Source organism: Polypterus senegalus, chromosome 15, assembly GCF_016835505.1.
Source record: "Polypterus senegalus isolate Bchr_013 chromosome 15, ASM1683550v1, whole genome shotgun sequence".
Taxonomy (NCBI): domain Eukaryota; kingdom Metazoa; phylum Chordata; class Cladistia; order Polypteriformes; family Polypteridae; genus Polypterus; species Polypterus senegalus.
The window spans coordinates 116,161,649-116,183,681 of NC_053168.1; the positions used below are offsets into that span (position 1 = coordinate 116,161,649).

The following is a 22,033-nucleotide window of genomic DNA, read 5'->3' on the forward strand; positions in this document are numbered from 1 at the left end:
GCGTGTTTGAATGTATTTATTTGGTGTGTTTGTACCAAGGGATGTCGATGTCGCACCGAAAGGTAGCAGACATGACGTTCTTTAAAATTGCTCTGCATATTTGAAATTGGGTACCAAGCGTGTATCGCCCAGGGACTGGCATGGTTCATACATTATCATGGTAAAAGTGAGTTTAGAAAATGAAAAGAAAGATCAATAATAATTAGGTTTTTTTTTTTGTTTTTAGTAGGGGATCAATTAATTGAGCTAACTGTGAACCAAAAATTCAATTACTTTACAAAAAAGAGGAATATTAATCAGATTCCATAATAGTGTTAAAATAAACTACAAGTATAAAAAAAGCCATGAGAAATGTTAGTGTAACTTTTAATAACTATCATTTGACGTTACAGATGTTTTTCCTTGCAAGTTTTAACAACGGGTAACTTTTTTATTTGCTTATTGAATATTAAATAAATCGTGTGCACTAAATATACTATTAAAATAAAACAAAGCTTGCGTATAATCCTGCCATGTTCACCTCACATACGACAGGGGGCGTTATATTCGTAGTGAACTATACGGACAAGCGCGGCGAGAGGGAGAAAGAGAGGGAGGCATCGAGCCAGCAGCTTTGGGATTTCTTCAGAGTCCGCTTTCCTCTTTAGCGAGGAGAGAGACCTGTTTGGTGGCTAACGTACCTCATTTGCAAAACCAGTTGTCATTTTTGTGTACATTTCCTGGGATTAACACGTTGTTGTGTGTCTTTTTATATGAACCAATGTTTGGGGATTTTTAAGAAGTTTGCTTTTTTTTACAAGCGTTGGGATTTTACAAGTTGACTGTCAAACTCCAAATGAGCGCCTTCCAGGGGAAGACTCGCATAGAGGAATCGTAGCAGCCGAAGGACCCACGCGCACGACATGGGCAAACTGCAATCGAAGCACGGTAAGGCTCGTGGCACAGGGGCAGTGTACCGGCTGAGTGGGGATGGCTTTTGTCTCCAGTGGCACCAGTTACGCGTGGCTCTTTGCTTACGTTTCTCTTCTTTTGTTTTTCCATGCCTTCCATGTGTTGCCAAAGCCTGCAAACGGCGAGAAAATCCCGAGGGTAAGCTACTTTTTATTGTATTTGAACGATAATGTACAAGCATCTTGTTTTTTGTTTTTGTTGCTTTTCTGACAGTTCTTTCGCTTCCTTTTTCCAGGAGACAGCTTCGTAGTAAACGCATACATTGCTCGCAGAGGCTTGGACGACGGTGACAGCAGATATGACGCCAAAGTGAGAGATGCTGAGGTAGGGTTTGACTTGGGCGAGCGTGAGTGGATAGCAATGGTGTGTTGGCATCGGGCGCATGGCGCGCGTGTTACTGCGTGTTGGCACGACTGTCTCCATTTATGAGTTCGTAAAGTGTTTACTGGTCCTGCTCAGGAAAGTTTTTCTTACATACTGAATGTCGCTTTCGCATTGTAAAGCCGACGAATTTGCCTTCGGTTCGTGCTCTTAAGCTCACCTTTCAGGTAGTCGTGAACAACATAAAGCCCTTTGAAGTCCGTTGCATCCCATTCCTTTGTTACCTTGTGTGTAAATGTGGGCTGCGTATCGGATGTTAACTATCCGTCAATTAACTGAACTAGATTACTACAGTTATTAAAGGTATCAGGGGGTTTTATACGCAAAGAAGGATCTCTCTTGGATTTGGACGTGCAGTCTCATAGTTGGTAATTCATAAGCGGGTCTTCGGGCTGTTGAGAGAAATGCCCGGAGGAAAACTCCATACAAAATACGATCATTTGGAGAACCTACTGACTACGCACAGGCAGTGAGGGATTCGACGCTGTACGAACTGCGCTCTCCAGGCACTCCCGTGTTTAAAGACGTTTTAAAACTGATCTGAATATGTTAGGTTCCTGTTTATAAACAGTATTAACGTTTTATGAGTTGCCAGTATCATAGCTTCTGTATAATGGTTCCGTTTCCTAACGGTTTGTCATTTTTTACTTTTCTATGACAAAAGTATAGACTTGTAAGTCTGAATGTTCTTGATATGAGATTTTCAATTACCCCGACTGACTTAACTGTTTGACATCTGCTGAGAATTTTGAATATTTATGGACATGCTTCAGCTTCATCACAACCATTCTCAGGATAAAGCAGTTTTAGAAAAGGGATGGATGAATATATATTGTATATTCATGTATATACACAACTTATCTTAATAAATATGCATACGGAAATGGCTAAAGGATATTTTCACCCTGAGCAAACAGAACATTAGGTTAGTGATACTATAATTAAGCTGTATTGTCTTCATCACAGATCTAATCAAGACTAACCTTTGCCTTTTGCAGTTGAGTGTAGAAGCAGGCCTTCACTAACACTAATGTATTTACGCTCACAGATGCACTATACTAATACAGTATTGGGTAGGGCCTGCTTTTGCCCTCAGAGCAGACTCATTTCATCGTAGCATGGATTTCACAATATTGTGAAAATATTCCCTTGAGATTTTGCTTCAAGCTGATGTGATTGCATAACAAAAGGCTGCACATCCATGCCTTGAGCCTCCCATTCTACAACACTCCAAAGGTGTTCTATGGTATTCAGATTTGGTGACTGGGACGGTCTACTGAAGAGCACTGAACTCATTGTCATTTTCATTAAACCTGTTCAAGTGACTTTTGCTTTGTGATATGATATATCATCATGCTGGTTGTAGAAATTAGAAGATGGGTAAATTGCGGCCATGGAGTTGTCAGCAGTAATACTCAGATAGGTTGTGGCATTCAAGTGATGGTTAATTGATATTAACAGGTCCAAAGTTTGCCAAGAAAATATTCTCACAACATTGCACCACCTCCACAACTAGCCTGGACTGTTGACGCAAGGTAGGTTAAGTGCATGGGTTCATGCTGTTGGTGCCGAATTCTGATCCTACCATCTGTGCAGAAACTGAGACTCACCAGGCTATGTTTTTCCAGTGTTTAGCTGTCCACTTGTGGTGAACCTGTGCCAGCTGCAGTCTCAGCTTTCTGTTTTAGCTGACAGGGGTAGAACCCAATGTAGTCTTCTGCTGTTGTAGCCTGTTCAACTAAAGGTTTGACATGTTATGTATTCTGGGATGCATTTCTGCTTACCCTAGTTGTACGGAGTGGTTATCTGAGTTACTGTACCCTCTCTGTCAGTATGGACAAGTCTGGCCGTTCTTTTCTGACATTTCTCATAAGGTTTTTCTGTTTGCAGAAGTGCCACTCACTGGTTGTTTTTTAATTTATTTTTTTTGCTTTTCATACTTTTCTGAGTAAACTCTAGAGACTATTGTGCATGAAAATCACAGCTGATTAGCAGTTACTGAAATATTCAAATCTGGAAAAACAATCAATCCATGGTCCGAATCAATGAGATCACATTTTTTCCCTTTCTAGTGTTTGATGTGAACATTAACTGAATTTCCTGGCCTGTATGATTTTATGTATTGTGCTCATCCCACATGATTGGGTGATTAGATAGTTGCTCATGATCAGAGTGTGAATGGGCAAAAACATAGAATTGCCCTCTGACTGGTTCATGCTTATGACATGTTCCTTTCCTGATTGGATCTTGCTCATTACATTTTCACTGCTGCTTTGCTCGCCTTATACTCATGCATTACTTAGAGTATAAAAGATCCAGCACATCGTCAGTCTAAACAAAACAATCTGTTTTTTCCTATTTGCCTTGGCTGTTCTTTGAGTGTAAATGGAAGATTTAAATTAATGTAATTTCTGCTGATGTCTTCTTGCCCTTTGTAGGTGAATGGCTATGTCATATGCGTTTACAGTTGTTTGAGTGTGGGTTAAGGTACTTTCATAAATGATGTGAAAATGCTAGATGGAGATTGTCTTGGTTAAAAGTGATGCTTTTAGATTAAAACACAGCAGTGTGAGAGTAGGCTGAGGTATACTTGCATGCAGGTTCTGAAGGTCCTCGTGTTTTCGGTTACTTGCCTCTTGGAAAAATTTGCCAGAGAACCACTGCAGATTTTGGCTTTCTTACTTGCTTCAATCTCTCAAAATAATCCCCCACCTGGACTGGCTATATGACGTTGAGCACAGTGGTGCATCATAAATCTGTTGCAGGATTCCCTGTCCCTGTTTTTGTTGTAGATGTGGAGGACTGCCGGCTTCGTGCTCCGGCCCTCACCCCCAGGCCGCCAGGAGGAGCTCTCCCGACAGCAGGATCGTGCCCCGAGTTCCAGCAGGGCCTCATGGACTATGTAGTGTTTATACACAGCCCTGCTGGATACCTTGGGGGCCACCGGGAGTCGCTGTAGGGGGGCTCGTGGGCTCTTATGTGCCCTATAACCTGGGAGTACGTCACGGTCACGTGACAGGAAGGAACAACGTGCTCCCGGGTTGAAGAAAAGGACTGTTTACCCTGACCCGGAAGGAATAAGGGACTGTGCTCTGATTGGACAGGAACACCTCTGGGTCAGGGGCTATAAAAGGACAATGGGCCAGTCCAGACACTGAGCTGAGCTGGGAGGTAGGAGGGTGAAGTGTCTGGGCGAGTTGGAGAGATTATTATTGTGTTGTCTATTTAAAGCTATGAGTAGTGTGCAGGGTGCTTGGTGCACTGTGTTAAAGAAAAATAAAGAGTCATGGACTTTTACCTGGTGTCTAGCGTGGTACCTGAGGGTTCAAGGGAGCACTAGCGCCCCCTACTGCCACACAGATAGCTTTTTATAATTTTGGCCTTGCATTTTGGGTCATCATTATGCTGCGGAGTGAAGCTGGTGTTGATCAGATGCCCCTCTTCTTGTATTGCTTGATAGATAAGAACCTGCCAGTACTTCTCAGCAGTGAGGATCCACTTTGATCACATCACCAGTTCCATTTGTTCCATCAGTTTAAGTACTGAAGGGAAATCTCCACTGTGCTTCACATTAATAAATGCAGTCTTCCACTTCAATAGAAAAACTTCCTTCTGTTAAAGCCCAAAATTTCACTCATCAGTCTAGAAGAAGTGCTTCCATGTTTTTGCACACCAGTCCTTGTGTTAACATGAAATGGTGAATAGTTGGGCTTTATTTCTACCTTGGAGGAATAGCTTTTTATTTGCAGCATTTCCACGAAGACCACTTCTGATAAGATATGTCCAGACTGTAGACTGGCATACCAGGATTGCAGTGGTTTCTGCAAAGTTCTGAGTGGATGTTTTCAGATTTTGAAAGGAAGTAAGCTTGATGTATTTCTTGTTTTCTGCACTGGCTTTTTCATTGTGCTACTGCAGAAGGACTTGGACAGCACTTTTGGAAACAACTGTCTGCTTAGGAGAGACATTGATAAGGAAGGATGACCACTTTGAGTCTTGCTGTCATGCTGATTTTTGTCATGGTGTAGGATTTGCAGGTTAAACCAACTCATCTACTGAAACTTCACCATCTTAATATGCTTGCTCCTTGCTTAGGTTTATTTCCTTTACATGACTGTTTCTGTTTCATTTGATTACTTTGGTTCAGCCTGCACATGATGTCATTGATCTTTAGCACCTGTTTGTTAGATTTGCTTAATCAGACACCAGGGGCCTCATGCATAACGGCGTGCATAGAATTCGAACTATAACATGGCGTAAGCACAAAAGCGGAAATGTGCTTATGCACAAAAAGATCCAGATGCATAAATCTGTGTGGTTGCCAACTTCCACGTTCTTGTGCTACATAAATCTCGGTCAGCGTGAAAAGTAACGCACCTGCATGTGCCTGTTGTCCCGCCCTGTCTCCTCCCAGTATTACGCCTCTTTGAATATGCAAATCAATATAAATAGCCCTTAAGCTCAGCCTTCTGTGAAAAGACAATGGCAAAAGCACATGGGAAAATAGAATAATTTCAGCGAATACCAAGTGGAGGCAAGGAAAACGTACTATTTGTTGGTTTAAAAGTGGTATAAACAACAAAAGGAAGTTGATCGAGTGTTATAGCGTGTCGGAGAAACTCGAAAGCTCAAATTCAGAAAGTTGCACAATGCCAAAATAAAAAAGAAGTTGTCAGATATCAAAGTACTGTAGCTGTAAAAAGGCGAGTTGTAGCCCATCATCTGAGTGTCATATGAAAGCTTATTAGGGTACAGAGAAAAAAAAAAAATAGGCACACAGTGGGAAAAAAGCACGAAATGTCATCTTTAATCTCGAAATTTCCACTTTAATCACATAGTTTATTTTGTCATTAAAGTAGAACATCATAAACTTCATCTTAAAATGGTTTAATTACTAGTTTCTCAAATCCCATCATAACTAAAGTATCACGTTAAATGCTTTGTTTTGTATTTGATCTTCTATGTGCTCTATGTGTGTGAATCACTACGTGCTTCCGGGCTTTCTCTTCCTCCAACAGGACACAGAATTCATTACATTCGTAATATTACTCCTCTCTGTATAATTAAAATATTGAGATGTCTATGTGATATAATTTTCATGATGATATGAGATAAAGCATGTTATTAAACATGGGAACACGGTGGCTCAGTGATTGTTCCTACCTCACGCAAGATGCTTGCTTTGCCGTGTGTGACCTTCGATGAAATAATTTATTGCAGCAGTATTGTCTCTTTCAAACGTACTAACCTCCAATTCCTGTCCTTCCTTTTCTTTCTCCAAATACCCAATCGCCACACAGTCAGCTCTGTAATAGACGTTAAGCCATCTGTAAGCTTAGAACGGCGATTCTTCAAAACTTTTAAGGAACATTGAAATATCTTCGTAGTACACGTTTAGAAGAATGCAGCATGAGGCAGGAACAATCTGTGAACGGAGCGCCAGCTCCTTGCTAGCGCTGCGACACCGTGTCCGTTTATTTATTAACAATATAGATTATTTGTTTATTTTTTGTCCTGGTTAGATCCTGTTTACCCTCCTCTGAAGATCAGAATGAACGTCTTTATATGAAATCTTTAGTGTACACAGATTAATCTTAATTTTGCAAAACAGTAATGGACCAACGTGTTTCTTGATAAAGCTGTTTTAAGATGTTGTCCATTTTTGAACTCAGAATTGAACACTGGGAATGCCAGTACTTTCCACCACAAGTAAAGACAATTAACTTGGTTTTACTAAGCAGAATTACAGGTTTTAGCTGTATTAGCATAATTACAAAGATTTCTCTAATAACCAATAGCATCTAAACATGATTAATTAAAGAAGGGCTAGGAGAACTGGACTTTGCAATCACACATGAATAATACATTATAAATCAGGCATTTTAAGCAGAAATAGCCATTTGCAACATTAGAAATGTCTTGGCTATATTTTGAATAAAATAATGGTTGCTTCATAAAAAAAGGATCAATTTCTATCCAAAGCATAAACCATTCTTGGTGATTTGAAACCTTTAAACACTAGTGTTATTTTGCATATAATGTTTTATACAATATGTGCATATTTATATGCGCATATAAGTGTATACAAAATATGCAACGGGTAATTCTGCAATGGATTTGTGTTTCTTTCTGGGCTAGTTCCTAACTTCTATCCCATTGTTGAAAAAAAAGTATCAACCAAAATGCCTGTCTCTTCTTTTTAGGAAGTCACACCCCAGACTCTTGACTGTTGATAAGTCTCCAGTGGTGTTAAGATTTCCTTCAGAGCTGTTGTCTTTAATTCGTCAGTGGCAAGTTGTATCAGCAGCTAGAAGTAAACCTCCATCCTGACGTGTGACATTCTGAAGTGTGATTGACTGTTAGAGTGATTTTATTGAGTTTGGCTCTAAAGTGATGGATTTTCCATTTTTTTGTGTCTAAGTAAATGTAAATGTATTGAACTCCCTAGGTTTTTTTATCTGTGAACTGTCAATTTTATAAAGCTTTAATTTACATCATTCTTTTATCGTTAGCTCTATTTCATTTTAGATTAAACAAGTAAATGATTGTAGTGTAGTGTAGGCATTTATTTAACTTAGGCAGGTACAGGAGAGAAGAGGAGGTGACATACTGTAATTTACTTGTAATCGACAGGTCTCGAGTGGAATGTCTGTGTGGTTCTCAAGGATATATGAGGGACGTTCAAAAAGTTTCCACATTTTTTTAAACTATTTATTAAGAATTTCAAAAGTAAATTGCATCACTTTTCTACATAGTCACCTTTGTTTGTGATGCAATTTTCCCACTCTCTTACTAACTTTTTAATACCTAATTAATACTCCTTCCACCTTCACCGTTTCCAAAAAAATACAAAAGTGCGAAACCTTTTTGATTGTCCCTTGTATAAGTAGCATTTAAGTTCAGAATTTTTAAAATTCTTGTCTTTAAGGGTATTAGCACATGTGCCTTTTTATGAAATGCCCACAGTTATAAGTTTAATTCATGTGCATTTGTTATTCTTTTACTAAGGATTTTGTATATTGTCTGTTTATGTAATTTTATTTCTAATTGAAACTGCCTTTTTTAAAGGCAGTCTTCCTTCAGCTATGCTGTTTTAGAGCAGTTTGTTCTGACTGATCGGTCAGCTCGGTTCAAACAGCTTACATTGTACTGAGCAATGAGGCACTCAAAGAGTAGCAAACTGTTGCTGAATATTTACAAGCATGGGCTCTCCTTTTGAGAAACAGATTTTAATATTCTGCATGCATAATTTATGAAAGGGAGTTGTCTCTACAAACTTCAAAGGACATGGTTACATATGGGGCTTCAGTGATGTTAGAGGTTTTCTTCTGTTTTATGTCATGAGCACCCATGAGCACCGACTGGAAATTCTCACTTCCAAATACCACTGAAGATATATTTTAAAATCAACACTTTGGTATTCATGTTGTTCTTGGAGTTCAAGGATATTGTTTCAGTTCCAGCAGGGTTGTAGCTTTGATGGGAGGACAGCACAGCCCCCGTGGACTCCCCACAGTGGGCCTCTGAACACTGCAGCTTGGGAAAATGATCTTTGATGGGTAAATAAAATTATGCAGCCTTGGGGGATTTCAAAACAAGAGTGCTCTGTGTGACAGCTGTTTAATCAAAGCCAGTATGGGCAAACGTCTGGACAATCGGAACAGATTTAAGACCTTTATGATGTTTGAGAGCAGGAACTGGCGGTGCACTTCAAGTGGGCTTTGATCAGAAAGGTCTTTCCTGCTTTAATCCTCTTGTGCTCTCTTGGTGCCTTTTTCTGCTGGCAATGCACTGAATGCTTTGTATTCTTGAAAGAAAAGTACTGGTCACAAAAATGGCATGCTTTGATTTTTTTTTTGCCTGTTTCCTGTGTCTTTAGGTGATCATCCTAATTAAAAATGGATTTCAGCTTACAGTTCTCTGGGGCAGTTTACAGAATATTGCTTTTGTTTCACAAATAAAAAAAATATCTAAGGGGCAAATAAAAACTGATTTCCATTGTTACAATATAAGTTAAATAAATACTGAAGGTATCAATGCATGTATGAAAGCTGAAAGTGTGCCAGTTGTTTAGGTTCACCTGTCTTTTGAGGTAGGGTTAAATATTAATCAGGGAAAAACCCCTTAGAATTGAAAACATATTTTATTCACCAAATTTATACAGCTTGTCTAGATGAATCTGAACACCTTATAAATAGTTAAACAGTTTTCAAAGTTGGTGCACCTGTGTTTTGAATGCAGACTTGGCCACATCAGTGTAAATTTATAGTCCATAGTGCAAGTTTGCTTCTTTCAGGCACACTGCAAACAGGAGTACTGTTTATGTGATAATGACAAATCATAAGTACTAGTTAAATATTAAAGAATATTTTATTAAGTAAATGAATCTGAAAACTGTTAACTATCTCCTATTTAATTAATATATTCTATTGGCTAGGAATTAGCCATTTCTTTCTGAGATTAATTACATATAATTTTACTAGTATGCATCTCCAGAAAGCATTTACCCGTTTAGTTGTCTAGATTATCCATCCTACCATAAGATTACTGAAACCACCTCATTCAGTTTCAAGGTAGTTGGAAACTAGAGACATGTTCAGCTTGTTTGGGACAAGGTGGAAACCACCCTTAGACTGGGCAACAGTTCATCCCAGAATACACTTAGAGCAGACTCTGGAAGTTAAAACTTAGTAACAAGTTGAAAGCAGGGATGTGCTATAGGATAGACATGTTTTCTGAGCCTTTATTTCTTTATTTGAAACTTTGTAATTGGATGTAGATTTACTATGGGAGGATGAAGCGTGCTGCCGGGGCTCTTGCCCAGCTGGGCCGCTTCCACGCTGGGAGGACCCGGGGAGCAAGTGCGGTCAGAGCGTGACCTCCCCCAGAACACTAGATGGCAACCCCCCTGGGTTGCAGTGGTGCCTCAGACTCCTGCAGGGCTTCATGGGAGTTAGAGTGTGGTGCAGCCCTGTTGGGATCTGCGGCGGTGCCAGGGGGTGCTGCAGCAGGAGCTACTGAGCCCTTTTGGGCAGTTCTTCCGCCACACCTGGAAGCAATGTTTATGTTTTTCAATATATTGAGCATCATGATTTAGTTCAGCAATGTATTGCAATATATTATTCACATTATTATTTTACTGAAGATAGCTAAAATCATCCCACTTTAGTCAAAAATGTAAATCTCTTTTATTTTTTATTTATTTGATTCATCCCTTGTAAATTTCAAGAATTTCTCCTCAGTAAAGCAAGAAATACTTGTTCACAGTACATAACACGTTTTTATGTAATCTAACTTTAAATTTGGGCTATTCCGTATGAGATAAGCCTTGATGTTTGTAGTTGGCCTTTCAGCTATATATCTATTATAAAAAAATCCTGGGAGAGAAAGATGGGAGACGGGACGTGATCGTCACATTAAGATCACGGAAGACACTAAAAGACCCACGAGACGAAAGAGATTGGACATGAGATTCTTGCAATATATGAGATATATATTATGTTATATATATTATAATCTCATATTATATTATTATATATATATATATATATATATATATATATATATATATGAGATTCATTCCTGTCTGTGCTGTACTGTCTGTGCTGAAATTCCAAACAGAGAAACCTATCCTGAATTATTGTACAAAGTCATTAAACACATTACCTCATTTAAAAGATTCAGCATATTGGGGACTCGAAAGGTTCCAACTATTGTTTTTACAGAAGTTCTGAAATAAAAGTGAAACTAATGAAATAGCAACAATTCAAAGAAAAAAAAATCTTAAAAGTGTGTATCCAGAAAACCAAACATTGTCATTAAACCATTAACATGTTTTTTTAGCAATAAAATATTTACTCAGGACTCAGCATACGAGAGTGCCCAGCTGAGTGTGACGTGAAATTTCAGCTCAGGTTTCTTTTGCAAAAAAGTTGCTTAGTCCTCTATTGGTGACAGGAAGAAAGAGACCTGAAAGAGATAAACCATCCTAGTTTGTAGTGTTCTGGAGTATTTCATTTTAAAGCCCAATCTTCTCATAACAATGCAAAAACAAAAATAAACCTGAATGTTATGGGAATTTAGAATCTGTTCAATTTGATATTCCAAAAAAAAAAAATTCTTGAGCTCAGTGCATTAATAATATATTATTTTGTTTTTTATCCCCATCTCTAGATGATGTGCTACTGTTTTTTTGTATTCCCTAGCCTCTGTTTACTAGCTCAGAAAGAAGTTTACCAAAAACATGAATTCAGACATGTTTCAGCATTATTAGTCAATACAAAGCTGCAGTGTATCATAGTCCAGTACAATTAATATTACAATGCAGTGTCCAGACAGGTTTTCTTAAATGAAGTTATTTTTTAAATATGTTGTTTATTAGTTCTGTATTAGCTGTAGAAATGAATAATGACAATACTGTACTGTATTAACCAAAATCACTTGCATGTGTGATTTGTGTTTTCATCTCCTGTAACATAATGTTTCTATGTAGTTTTGCCATCACATGATAAACTGTGAAAGTAAAATCTGTTTTTCTCTAGTGTACACTTGGAGGCCACGGGGTGCATCCATTTGGGGGGTTCTGTGTAATGTTTAGACGATACTACCTAACAGACTTCCGTGAACAGTGTCCCACCTTATGATGTAGTTTTTTGAACTGGTGCACAACTCATTAGGTAGCTGATGTGTCATTGCTCTGAATGTTGTTAGATGATGCTGTGTGTATGTATTTGACCATGTTTTATAATTAACAAGTTCTTTATAAATATTATTTTAGCTTCTTTATTTTTTCTTGACATTGCTTTCACTTATTTTATAGGTTTTTAAGGAGTCAAAAACGTACCGTTTTGTAATAAGTATTTTACTGTGCTTGCACTAAACAGAATTCTTAATGACTTGTAATGTCTGCAGCTGTGGTTTATTTTAAATACTGATGAGCTTTTATGACTTGTGGCTCATACGGAATAGTGATATACTGTATTTCTTTTAAATCTAACTTTCATATAGCTGAAGAGCTGATTAAATATTCAAAAATAACTTGCAAATGTAATTTTAACATTTATTGTTTTGAAGTTTATTGTCCATATCCTGTGCTTATGTAATTTGTGGTTTGACTTAATTATTAGCACTTAAGGAACATTTTACTTATTGTCAATTGATCGTTTTGTCTTAGTTACAAAAGGGTTACTATGAAGAAAAAAATATTTTCACAATTACCCAGCCTCTACCCACTTGGGAATTTTAGGCTCGAAATAAGAGATGTGTTTTTATTTTCAGTTGTATGCACAGCTCAACAGTCGTGCTTCAGTTGCAGGCACATAGAGTTGGGATGGAGAACTATGCTTTTCTACTTTTTAATTAAAAGTTGGCATGTAGTTCAAGGGAATCATAACTCCTAGAGTTTGAACTTCAACTTTATGTCTTGTTTAGATCCCATGTATTTGAATACATCTGTGAAAGTGTCCACCACATAGGTAAATGTAATTATTAAGATTTAGTCATATTTTTTCACGTATGAGATGATAAGTGAAAAGATGTAATTCAGATTGCAAGTTTCATTTTCTTTCCTTAGAAATAAGAACAATGAAAGTAAATATTCTAACTGAATACAGACACACAATCAGTAGCATGGAAACAACATTTTTGAAGTTGTTTTTACTGCTGAAGTTTTAGTAAAGCTACTCTGACAATTTTTCCTTTGCAATTGTCTTTGGATTTTTCAGTCTCTAAATCATAGTTTACATCAGGTAAAACAGTGGAGCACTGTCACTTAACACCATTTTGTGAAGTAAAACATATTGCCATATATGGGGACACTTGCTTGATAAAAAGCCTTTGTTTGGACCAGTTCTTGGTTTGGACCTCAGCAATTCATAGTCTCATTGGATTTATGCCTGTGATCTTAAATAATGGCTTAATCAGACTCATAAGGTCGAGAGGAAGCTAAATGATATTGGAGCATGGTTCATAATAAGAAAAGATTCAAAATAAATGTCAAATAACATAACATAACATAATATCCTCAAAATTGCTTAATTCATTATGGGACCATAGGAGGTTAGACCATGAATGGAGGGCTGCCAGTCCATGGTAGGACCTTCTCATGTACACACTTACCATATCATTTGGGGCCAATTAAAAAAAAAAAACAGAGTACTAAGAGAAAAATCCATATTACCTGGTGAAAATTTTCAAACTGCATGAAAATTGACCTGGTGTGGATTTTGAATCCAAAACACTCGATCTATGAGGCCGCAGTAGTGCTATCCACCATACCATCATTACACCCAGCATTGAGATGTCAAGAAAAGGTTCCTAAATCATGCAATGTTACACAAAAGAAATGTTTCAAAGCATATAACAAAAAATGTGCTCATTAATGTGCGATGGTTCATGATATAGAAATACCCTGAGGGCAAGGCCTTGTGACATTATCAGTATGAAAAGAGTCCTAGAACAAAGGCAACATACGAGAAGAGGCCATAGCAATTAGTAACCTCTTTGGCATGACAGGAATGTTTTATTATATTTCGTTTTTTGCAACTGGGAGTAGTTTTGTCTTGCTCTTGGTTGGTTCTCTTGAAATGCTTTACATTTTACCTTTTCATTTCAATTTAGAATGGAATTATTATGAATGGCGTTTGGTTTTAAAACGCACCACTTCCTGCATTTGGCTTTAATTAGGACCCTAATATTACGTTGCATTTTATATTCCTGCCCTGATTCCTACAATATGGGCTACCACTAGTGTTTTTTTTTATGTTGGAGTCACTGTTACTAATGCATGTGCATAAATAAGGCTTCTTGAGAATTTCCGCTGATGAAATAATTCACTCACAATAATTAGTGTTCAGTGCTGCTCTTGTGCTCATTCAACACCAGACAATTTCAGGTAACCTTGCTGTTTACAACAATCTGTGTAAAGAAATCACCTACAAAATATAACTTTTAGGATTGCTTTCAGCTTTCTGTAGCAGTGCAGGTAATAGAAACTGTGAACCAGGAGAGTGGTAATAGCTCATGGTTGGACAATTGTTTGTTCACTGTGTGCAACAACAGAACATGAAGTTTTATTCAGATAACAAGGACTGTTGCTTAGGTGAGTAGGGATTCATAAGTTATTAAAATCCTGTTGGCCATATACCATAAACTTAATATTCAGATTTTAAAATAAATCAAAAGTATCAAACCTAATATTTTATGTGGAAAAACGGTGAATTGGTCAATGTCAAACTTTGCGTTCTGCTAGTAGTGCTTTAAAGGTACTTCTCTGTTTCTATAGTCGCATGAATAAATAAGAGAAATCTTCATCCTTGGACTTCATACAGATGTGCTGGGCACGGATGGAGATGGGATAGGCTGTACTGAGAAGGCGTTGGGAGATTGGGCGGCCACTAGTATTACTTGTATGGGTTGATACAGGAGAAAGTAGGGTGAAATGACACCTTTTATTGGCTAACTAAATAGATTACAAATGCAAGCTTTCGAGGGAGCTAAGGCCCCTTCATCAGGCAAGGTTGAGGTAATATTGAAAAAGCAGCACTGATTATTCTGATTGAGGGTTTAATGTTTCCATTGTTCTTTAAAAGTCAACAAGCCCTGCATCAGCAAGTATTTCCCATCCCTTGTGTTGCAAATGTGGGCTTCAAATTGAGAGATTAGGCTACTTTTCAGGAGTTTAACAAACCGCCATTATAAAAGAGAGAGAGAGATGCACTGTGTAATCTCTTGGGTGCCTTATTTAATTCCTAATAGCAGCATCTGTGTCATTTCACTGCTTGACAGCAGTGCCTGCCAACTCGTTTGGCTGCCTTCATTGCGTCTGAAAATCCTATTTAGTCCATTTTATTCATTTCTGAATGTCAGCATGCAAATGCACAAGGCCTGCCTCACATTAAGCTTCTCATTTCATGCTCTTGAAAGATGGCACATGTGTAAGGGTGCTGTCAGACAACATATTTTAGTTCTCCTGCAGGTCATACAGACTGTCTCAAAAGCATAAATGCATTTGAATAAAGAACATTTCTACACATGTTTATGGCGGAACCAGAATTTAATGTGTTTGTAATCTGTGTGGCATAAGCTTAACGAATGGTGAAAAATCTAAACTCCCAGTAGTTAATGCGTGAAATGTGAAAGTGAAATCTCAGCATAAATTCTAATTATATGAAATAAGGGTATTGATGGAAGCATTTAAAGGAATTTATTTTATATAGTAAAATGAGAAGTGCAGGTGAAGCAAGTACATGTTTTAGAGTAAGAAGCATCCTTGACACATTTTGTAAGAAATGCGTAAGAGATTCTTTTCTCTCTATAAAGAATTTCTTGGTGGTAAAGTAGATTTTGGTTTTGGACTGAGTATATGCATTTGAGCTGTGATGAATGAGATCTGACTTTGGCTTCAAAGAAGAAGCATTAGTGGGCTTAGGAGCTTTATGGGATATGAGTAAAATGTCAGAAGTGATTTGTTCCTTGCTCTGAATTCTGAGCTTTTGTCCCATTCGCTTTTGCTTTCCTGATCCCTTTTTGTACCGTTATTTTCTTTCTTCTCCTTGGTACAATCATCATTCTAATTTAATTAATCTTTATATATTGCCTTTGCATCAGCAAATTAGGACTATTTGCTCAAATAATGTCTCAATAGTTTCCTTGAGCTGGTGGCACAATGTTAATTTAATCCCAGATGAGGTCTTTTGTTAATGTTCATGGCACATAACTGCTTTGTGAAAGTCTAAGTTTGTAAGGAATTTGAAATAACATTTTTATGTTAACTTGGTCAGCATATACGCAAATATCGCTTAAACTGACTATTTGTGTATTGTTGATAATATAACATACTGTATTATAATATCACCTACCTCTGAATCCTATGTTACAATTAAAATATTGTGGCCTAAATCCAATTGGAGGCTGCTCACAGAGGTATCTGGGAACAGGTTGGTGACAGCAGGCTGGTAGGTTATGCACTGACCACATTTCTCTTTACTGCGCTAAAGTATTGTTTTTCTTTGGCCTAGTTAATCAGCTTTTCACTAGTATGTTTTAGGGTTTTGATAAACATTTTATTGCAGCACATTCAACAAAGCTAAATAAAAATATCGAGAAGCAATAATTGTTTCAATCACCTGGTATGTGTCCATCTTTGTTATCATGTCACTTAGTAATGGCAAATATTATCGCGTTGTTTCTGGATCAGATGATGGACATATCCTGCGGTGGGTTCAGGATTGGTTCCTGCCTTGTGCCCTGTGTTGGCTGGGATTGGCTCCAGCAGACCCCCGTGACCCTGTATTCGGATTCAGCGGGTTAGGAAATAGATGGATGGATGAATGATGGACATACATTAGTCTTACGTTAGCTTAGTAACAGTTGTTCTTATTGTAGTGGCATTAGTTTTAACTGGCCTGGAGTAGAATTTCATGGAGTGTGTATCTCTGTCTTATAGGAATGCAAATTACTTGTTGATTAATCAATAGTTGTTCAAGGGCATCAGTACTGACAATTAAGATTAAGTAACTGAAAATTGTATTCGTATTCTCTGTGGTTTTTAATGACAGTGATATTGGAAGGCTGAGAAGGATGATAAACATCTCATACTGTTGTGAAAGATATCAAAAAATGAAAAGTATGATCACACTGTTAGCTTGTGGGGAATTGCCTTGAAGTCTTGCTATCTGCACTTCATACCTGAATCCATATTTTCAGGGATATAATGATGGATTCAGTAGAAGCTTGGACTTTAGACAGCATGAAGACACCAACAAGATATTACCAAGATATCAAGATACAATATTAAAGTCAATATTACATCAAGAGAATTATTTTAGTGTTTATTGTATTTTGTGATTAAAGTAACAATTCAAAGGCAAAACAGAATCCACACTTCTGAGGCAATTGCATCATTAATATTTGTGCAAGTGCCACATAAATGGTGACAAGCTACTGTATATCTTTCTTATAGGAAACTGTCAAGTGATAAAGGTGGAACAAAAGAGATGAAGGAATGTCATATACAAAACTAATGGTAGCCTTTGTTTCCTTGCCACATTGCATAAGTGGATAGGCTCCTCTTACTGGTTGGCACAGTTAAACAGATTATACAGATTCAGATACGTAACGATTTGCCACACATCAGTTTTTTTAAAAAAGATAAAAACACAGAGGATCAAGCTATACTTCTGAAATGAAAATCGCACTAACTAATATTCATCCCCAATAATTTGTCCCCATCTGACTGACATGACATGACATGACAAAAAAGGAAATATATGATGAAAATTTTGAACATTTGGATTCTTGATTTTCTATAGAGCCTTGTGAAGGGGGGAGGCAAATACATAAATGTTTTAAACAAGTGACAAACAAACATAACTCTGAAGAGCTAATTCTCATTTCTAGTGCATGAAAGCTATACATCCCTTTGCCCTTTTTCCTCTTTTTTGTTGAAAATAGCAGAATTATTCACCTATGTTTGTTAACATCTTTGCACATCTTTTAGTAAAGTTCATGTGATCAAACAGATTAAAGCACGTGGATTTGTCAGAAGAAAAAGACAAAAGCATCACTTGCTCTCATGGGACTAGTATTTTAATTGAAAGCAGTCTAACTTTTGTACATTATTAATTTCATCTTTCCATTCTCAGCTCAGCATCTAAGGATGTGCACATCTGAATTGGGATGAACACAACTAAAACCACAACCTTTAAGGTGTAGGGTGTGTAACTGTGATTGTTGTTAAAAACAGAGTTAGTCATTTTATGCAGTGGTAACTAGTTGTGGCTTCCAATTTGGAGTCAAGTATGTTTCTGGTAATACAGGTATAATCTGTTGGCTTCCCTGAAGGAGAAGGATAACCTTCTGTTTACTCCCAAGGTTTTGTTGTTCTGATATAGTTCACTGTATGGTGTAGTAGGTATAGGGCCGCTGTGGAAAGTGCCTCTCGGACAGAAGGTTTGTCAAATGCCATGAGTGTCCCACAAGCCGTTGTGTTGGTTTTCTTCAAAAGCTATTTTCTTTTCCAAAACCTTTTGTGTGCTTTAGCTAAAGTAAAGAGGCACACATTCTGGATTTTCAGAAAAAATGTTAGCTTGATGCAAAGCCTTTCCTGGTACAATGCATTCACAACTTGTTAAGGAAGGACATGCAACTTCTAATGCAAATGGAAATTCTACTCTGTGATTATAGATATGCAAACAGACATCTTCTACATTCTCAACATTATAAATATTGTTGACACTGACAAATGATTGGTTACTTTGTAACCTTCCACCCTTTAATGCTTAACCTATTGTTTCATTTCCTAGAAGGTAGCAAAAGGACAGGCAGGCAAGACATGGCTACATCCACACTACTGATACTACATTTTCACTTGAAAACAGTGTCCTTACCAGCATTTTCACATTGTTTACGACAGTATCACTATACACTCTAAAACAAGTGAAAATGTATATGATATAGCCAGTCACCTGGGGCCTTGTGTAAAAACGGTGCGTACGCACAGAAATGTTGCGTAAGAACTTTTCCACGTTCAAATCGCGATGTATAAAACCTACACTTGGCGAAATCCACGACTTTTCCACGGTACCTCATACCTTGTCGTACGCAAGTTCTCCGCTCGGTTTTGCAGACTGGCGGCACCCAGCGTCAAAGCAGTGCTACTGTTCCTGTGTTGTTACACCTTATTTTCCTGACGCGGCTTTATAAATACACTGAAACTAACCGCATATTGTTTATTAGTGTAACGCATCTGATTGTAATTAACTTGTAACAATATAATGGTAGAGGGAACAGCCATAGTATTCCAAATACCATAACTGCTTTAGCGTTGTTACTCTCACTTCTTCTTCTTCTTCTTCTTTCAGCTCCTCTTGTTAGGAGTTGCCACAGCAGATCATCTTTTTCAATATTTCTCTCACTGCACCACTCAGAATATTTATATCACTGTATCTGAGTGTGAATCACAGCAGCAGCTAATCGGAAAGGGAATTATCGGTATACAGCTTCAAGGACACGCTGTCTCAGCCACTGCAAAATGTTTTAAAGCCTTTCCTGTACGGACCTCGCGGTTCAGAAACAGAAACGATATCATTTATAAGGTGAAATTCAGCAAAATATGTTTATTAAATTATACAGATAAAACTTTAACTTCATTTAAATAATCTATACTCTTCACTGGGAGTGTCGTTAAGGATAGAATAATTAAACATGTACTACGAAGATATTTCAATGTTCTTTAAACGTTTTGAAGAATCGGCGCTAAGCTTACAGATGGCTTAACGTCTATTACAGAGCTGATTGTATGGCGATCGGTTACTTGGGGAAAGAAAAGCACTGACTGCAGTGACGGCCACGCCAATATATATTGAATATAAAACAGAAAGAGAAAATAACAACACAGCTAAAAACGCAGCGACAAATTTCGACAAAAGTTAAATGCTTGTGTCATGAGCACGAGTTGGCTATGCAGTGTCCGCAACGGACGTTGTGCATAAGCTACCTTACTGACGGGCGGGCGAAGGAGCCACCGATTCTTCCTCTGCCCAGTGCCACCACAAGCCTAGAGCGCCCCTGATTGTACTGCTGCAATAAATTATTTCATCGAAGTGAAACACATGTTCAATAACATGCTTTAACTCCTATCATCATGAAAATGATATCACGTATACATCTCAGTATTTTAGTTATTCAGAGAACTGTAATATTACGAATGTAATTGATTCTGTGTCCAGTTGGAGGAAGAGAGCCGGTTTAAAAAGCAAGTAGTGATTCACACACATAGAGCACATAGAAGATCAAATACAAAACAAAGCATTTAACGTGCTACTTTAATTACGATGTGATTTGAGAAACTGGTTAATTAAACAATTTTAAGATGAATTTTATGATGTTCTACTTTAATGACAAAATAAACTACGTGATTAAAGTGGAAATGTCGAGATTGAAGTTGACATTTCGTGCTTTTTCCTCACTGTGTGCCTTTTTTCTCTGTACCCTAATAAACTTTCATATGACACTCAGACAGTGGGCTTACAACTCGGCTTTTCACGGCGACTTTGATATGTGACTTCTTTTTTATTTCCGGCACTGTGCGATTTTGTGGATGTGAGCTTTCATATTTCTCCAACACGCTATGTCACTCGATCAACTTCCTTTTGTTGATTATACCACGGTTTATTTGAACAAATGGTATGTTTTTCATTTGCCTCCACTTGGTATTCGCTGAAATTCTTATATTTTCCCCGTGCTTTTCCCATTGTCTTTTCACAGAAGGCTGCGCTTAAGGGCGATTTATATTGATTTGCATATTCAAATAGGCGTAATTCTGGGAGGAGTTGGGGCGTTACATAATGCGCGTGCACGAAGCGTTAGTTTTCACGCTGATCGGGATTTATGTAGCGGAAGAACGTGGAAGTTGGAGTACGCACAGATTCCTGCATCTGGATTTTTCTGTGCGTAAACACATTTCGGCTTTTGTGCTTACGCCATGTTATAGTGCGAGTTCTACGCACCGCGTTATACATGAGGCCCCTGGGCATGCACGTACCAGCGGAAAAATCCTTGAAGGGGTGGTAACGCCCCTGGCCATGGGATTTATCTCAAAACTGTAGCAACAAGTAAATTACTTGCCTTTTGTGCATGTATGCAGCATTCAAGCTGTACAAAGCACAACTTAGATGCATACAGGCAGGTAACGCAACAAGCACCATGGAAAACCACTCCATGTCCACTATGTTGGAATATGGTTTTCTTCCATGAAAGTTGACCAATCAGGGAATAAGCAGCTGTAATAAGCAGAATCCATTCAAGGAATGGCCACATAATAAGGGTGAAGCAATAAGAGTATGATTAGAGTCTGTGTTTTCAGAAATCTGCATTTTTATCCATCCACATTACACATGGTGAGGCTATGTTTTCTAAGGTTATATGGCTCTGGAGAGTGTTTTCAAAAGACTACATTTTTGTGGGTTGAAAACGCTGGGGTTGTATGTGTTTTTAAATGAAAACATAGTAGTGTGGACAGGGCCAGGGTAACTTTATAGAAGTTGGGGAAATCTGTCTTTTTACAGAAACTCTTTAGATAGATAGATAGATAGATAGATAGATAGATAGATAGATAGATAGATAGATAGATAGATAGATAGATATTATGGTCTGAAAACACGTCAGTATGACTATAAAGGAAGAGAATTAAAAAGAAACAAAAGTTCTGACTTGACAGTCACGGTCACAGTGAAGCATTATACAGGTGTATTGCCATTTGTATGTAGGAGCCCCAGTAGAGTTTCTTGACACACGTATGCTGAATGATTCATTCGCAGAAAGTTCTCGGTGTTAATCAGGGAGATGGTATGCAGCATGGTTTAGAATGGCACTCAGTTTTGTTTTAATCCTCTCCTTTGCTACTACCTCCAGGGGAGTACAGAGTGTGTTCCATAACTGAGCACGCCCTTTTAATTAGCTTGTTGATTCGGTGGGCCTCTCTTGAAGTGATGTTACCAGCCCAGCACACTGCAGCATAGAAAATTGCACTGACCATCACAGAGTTGTAGAAAATGTCAAAGATATCATTACCCACTTTGAGGGAATGCAGTCTCCTTAGAAAAAAGAGACAGCTTTGCCCTTTCTTCTATAGTTCCTCTGTGTTATTAGATCAGACCAACCTGTCATTGATGTGGAGCCCCCTCTACATTCACTCCCTCAT

At 37.9% G+C, this 22,033-nt stretch overlaps 1 protein-coding gene across 1 annotated transcript in view; it reads left to right on the forward strand.

Moving 5' to 3' along the window:
* The first annotated feature begins 602 nt into the window (after window positions 1–602).
* nkd2b (NKD inhibitor of WNT signaling pathway 2b) overlaps window positions 603–22,033 on the forward strand; it is a 140,068-nt gene continuing 118,637 nt past the window's right edge. The window contains exons 1-3 of the mRNA XM_039736711.1: window positions 603–927; window positions 1,063–1,089; window positions 1,187–1,275. Coding sequence (XP_039592645.1) covers window positions 903–927; window positions 1,063–1,089; window positions 1,187–1,275 — 141 coding nt within the window. The 5' untranslated portion in view covers window positions 603–902. The remainder of the gene's footprint in view (window positions 928–1,062; window positions 1,090–1,186; window positions 1,276–22,033) is intronic.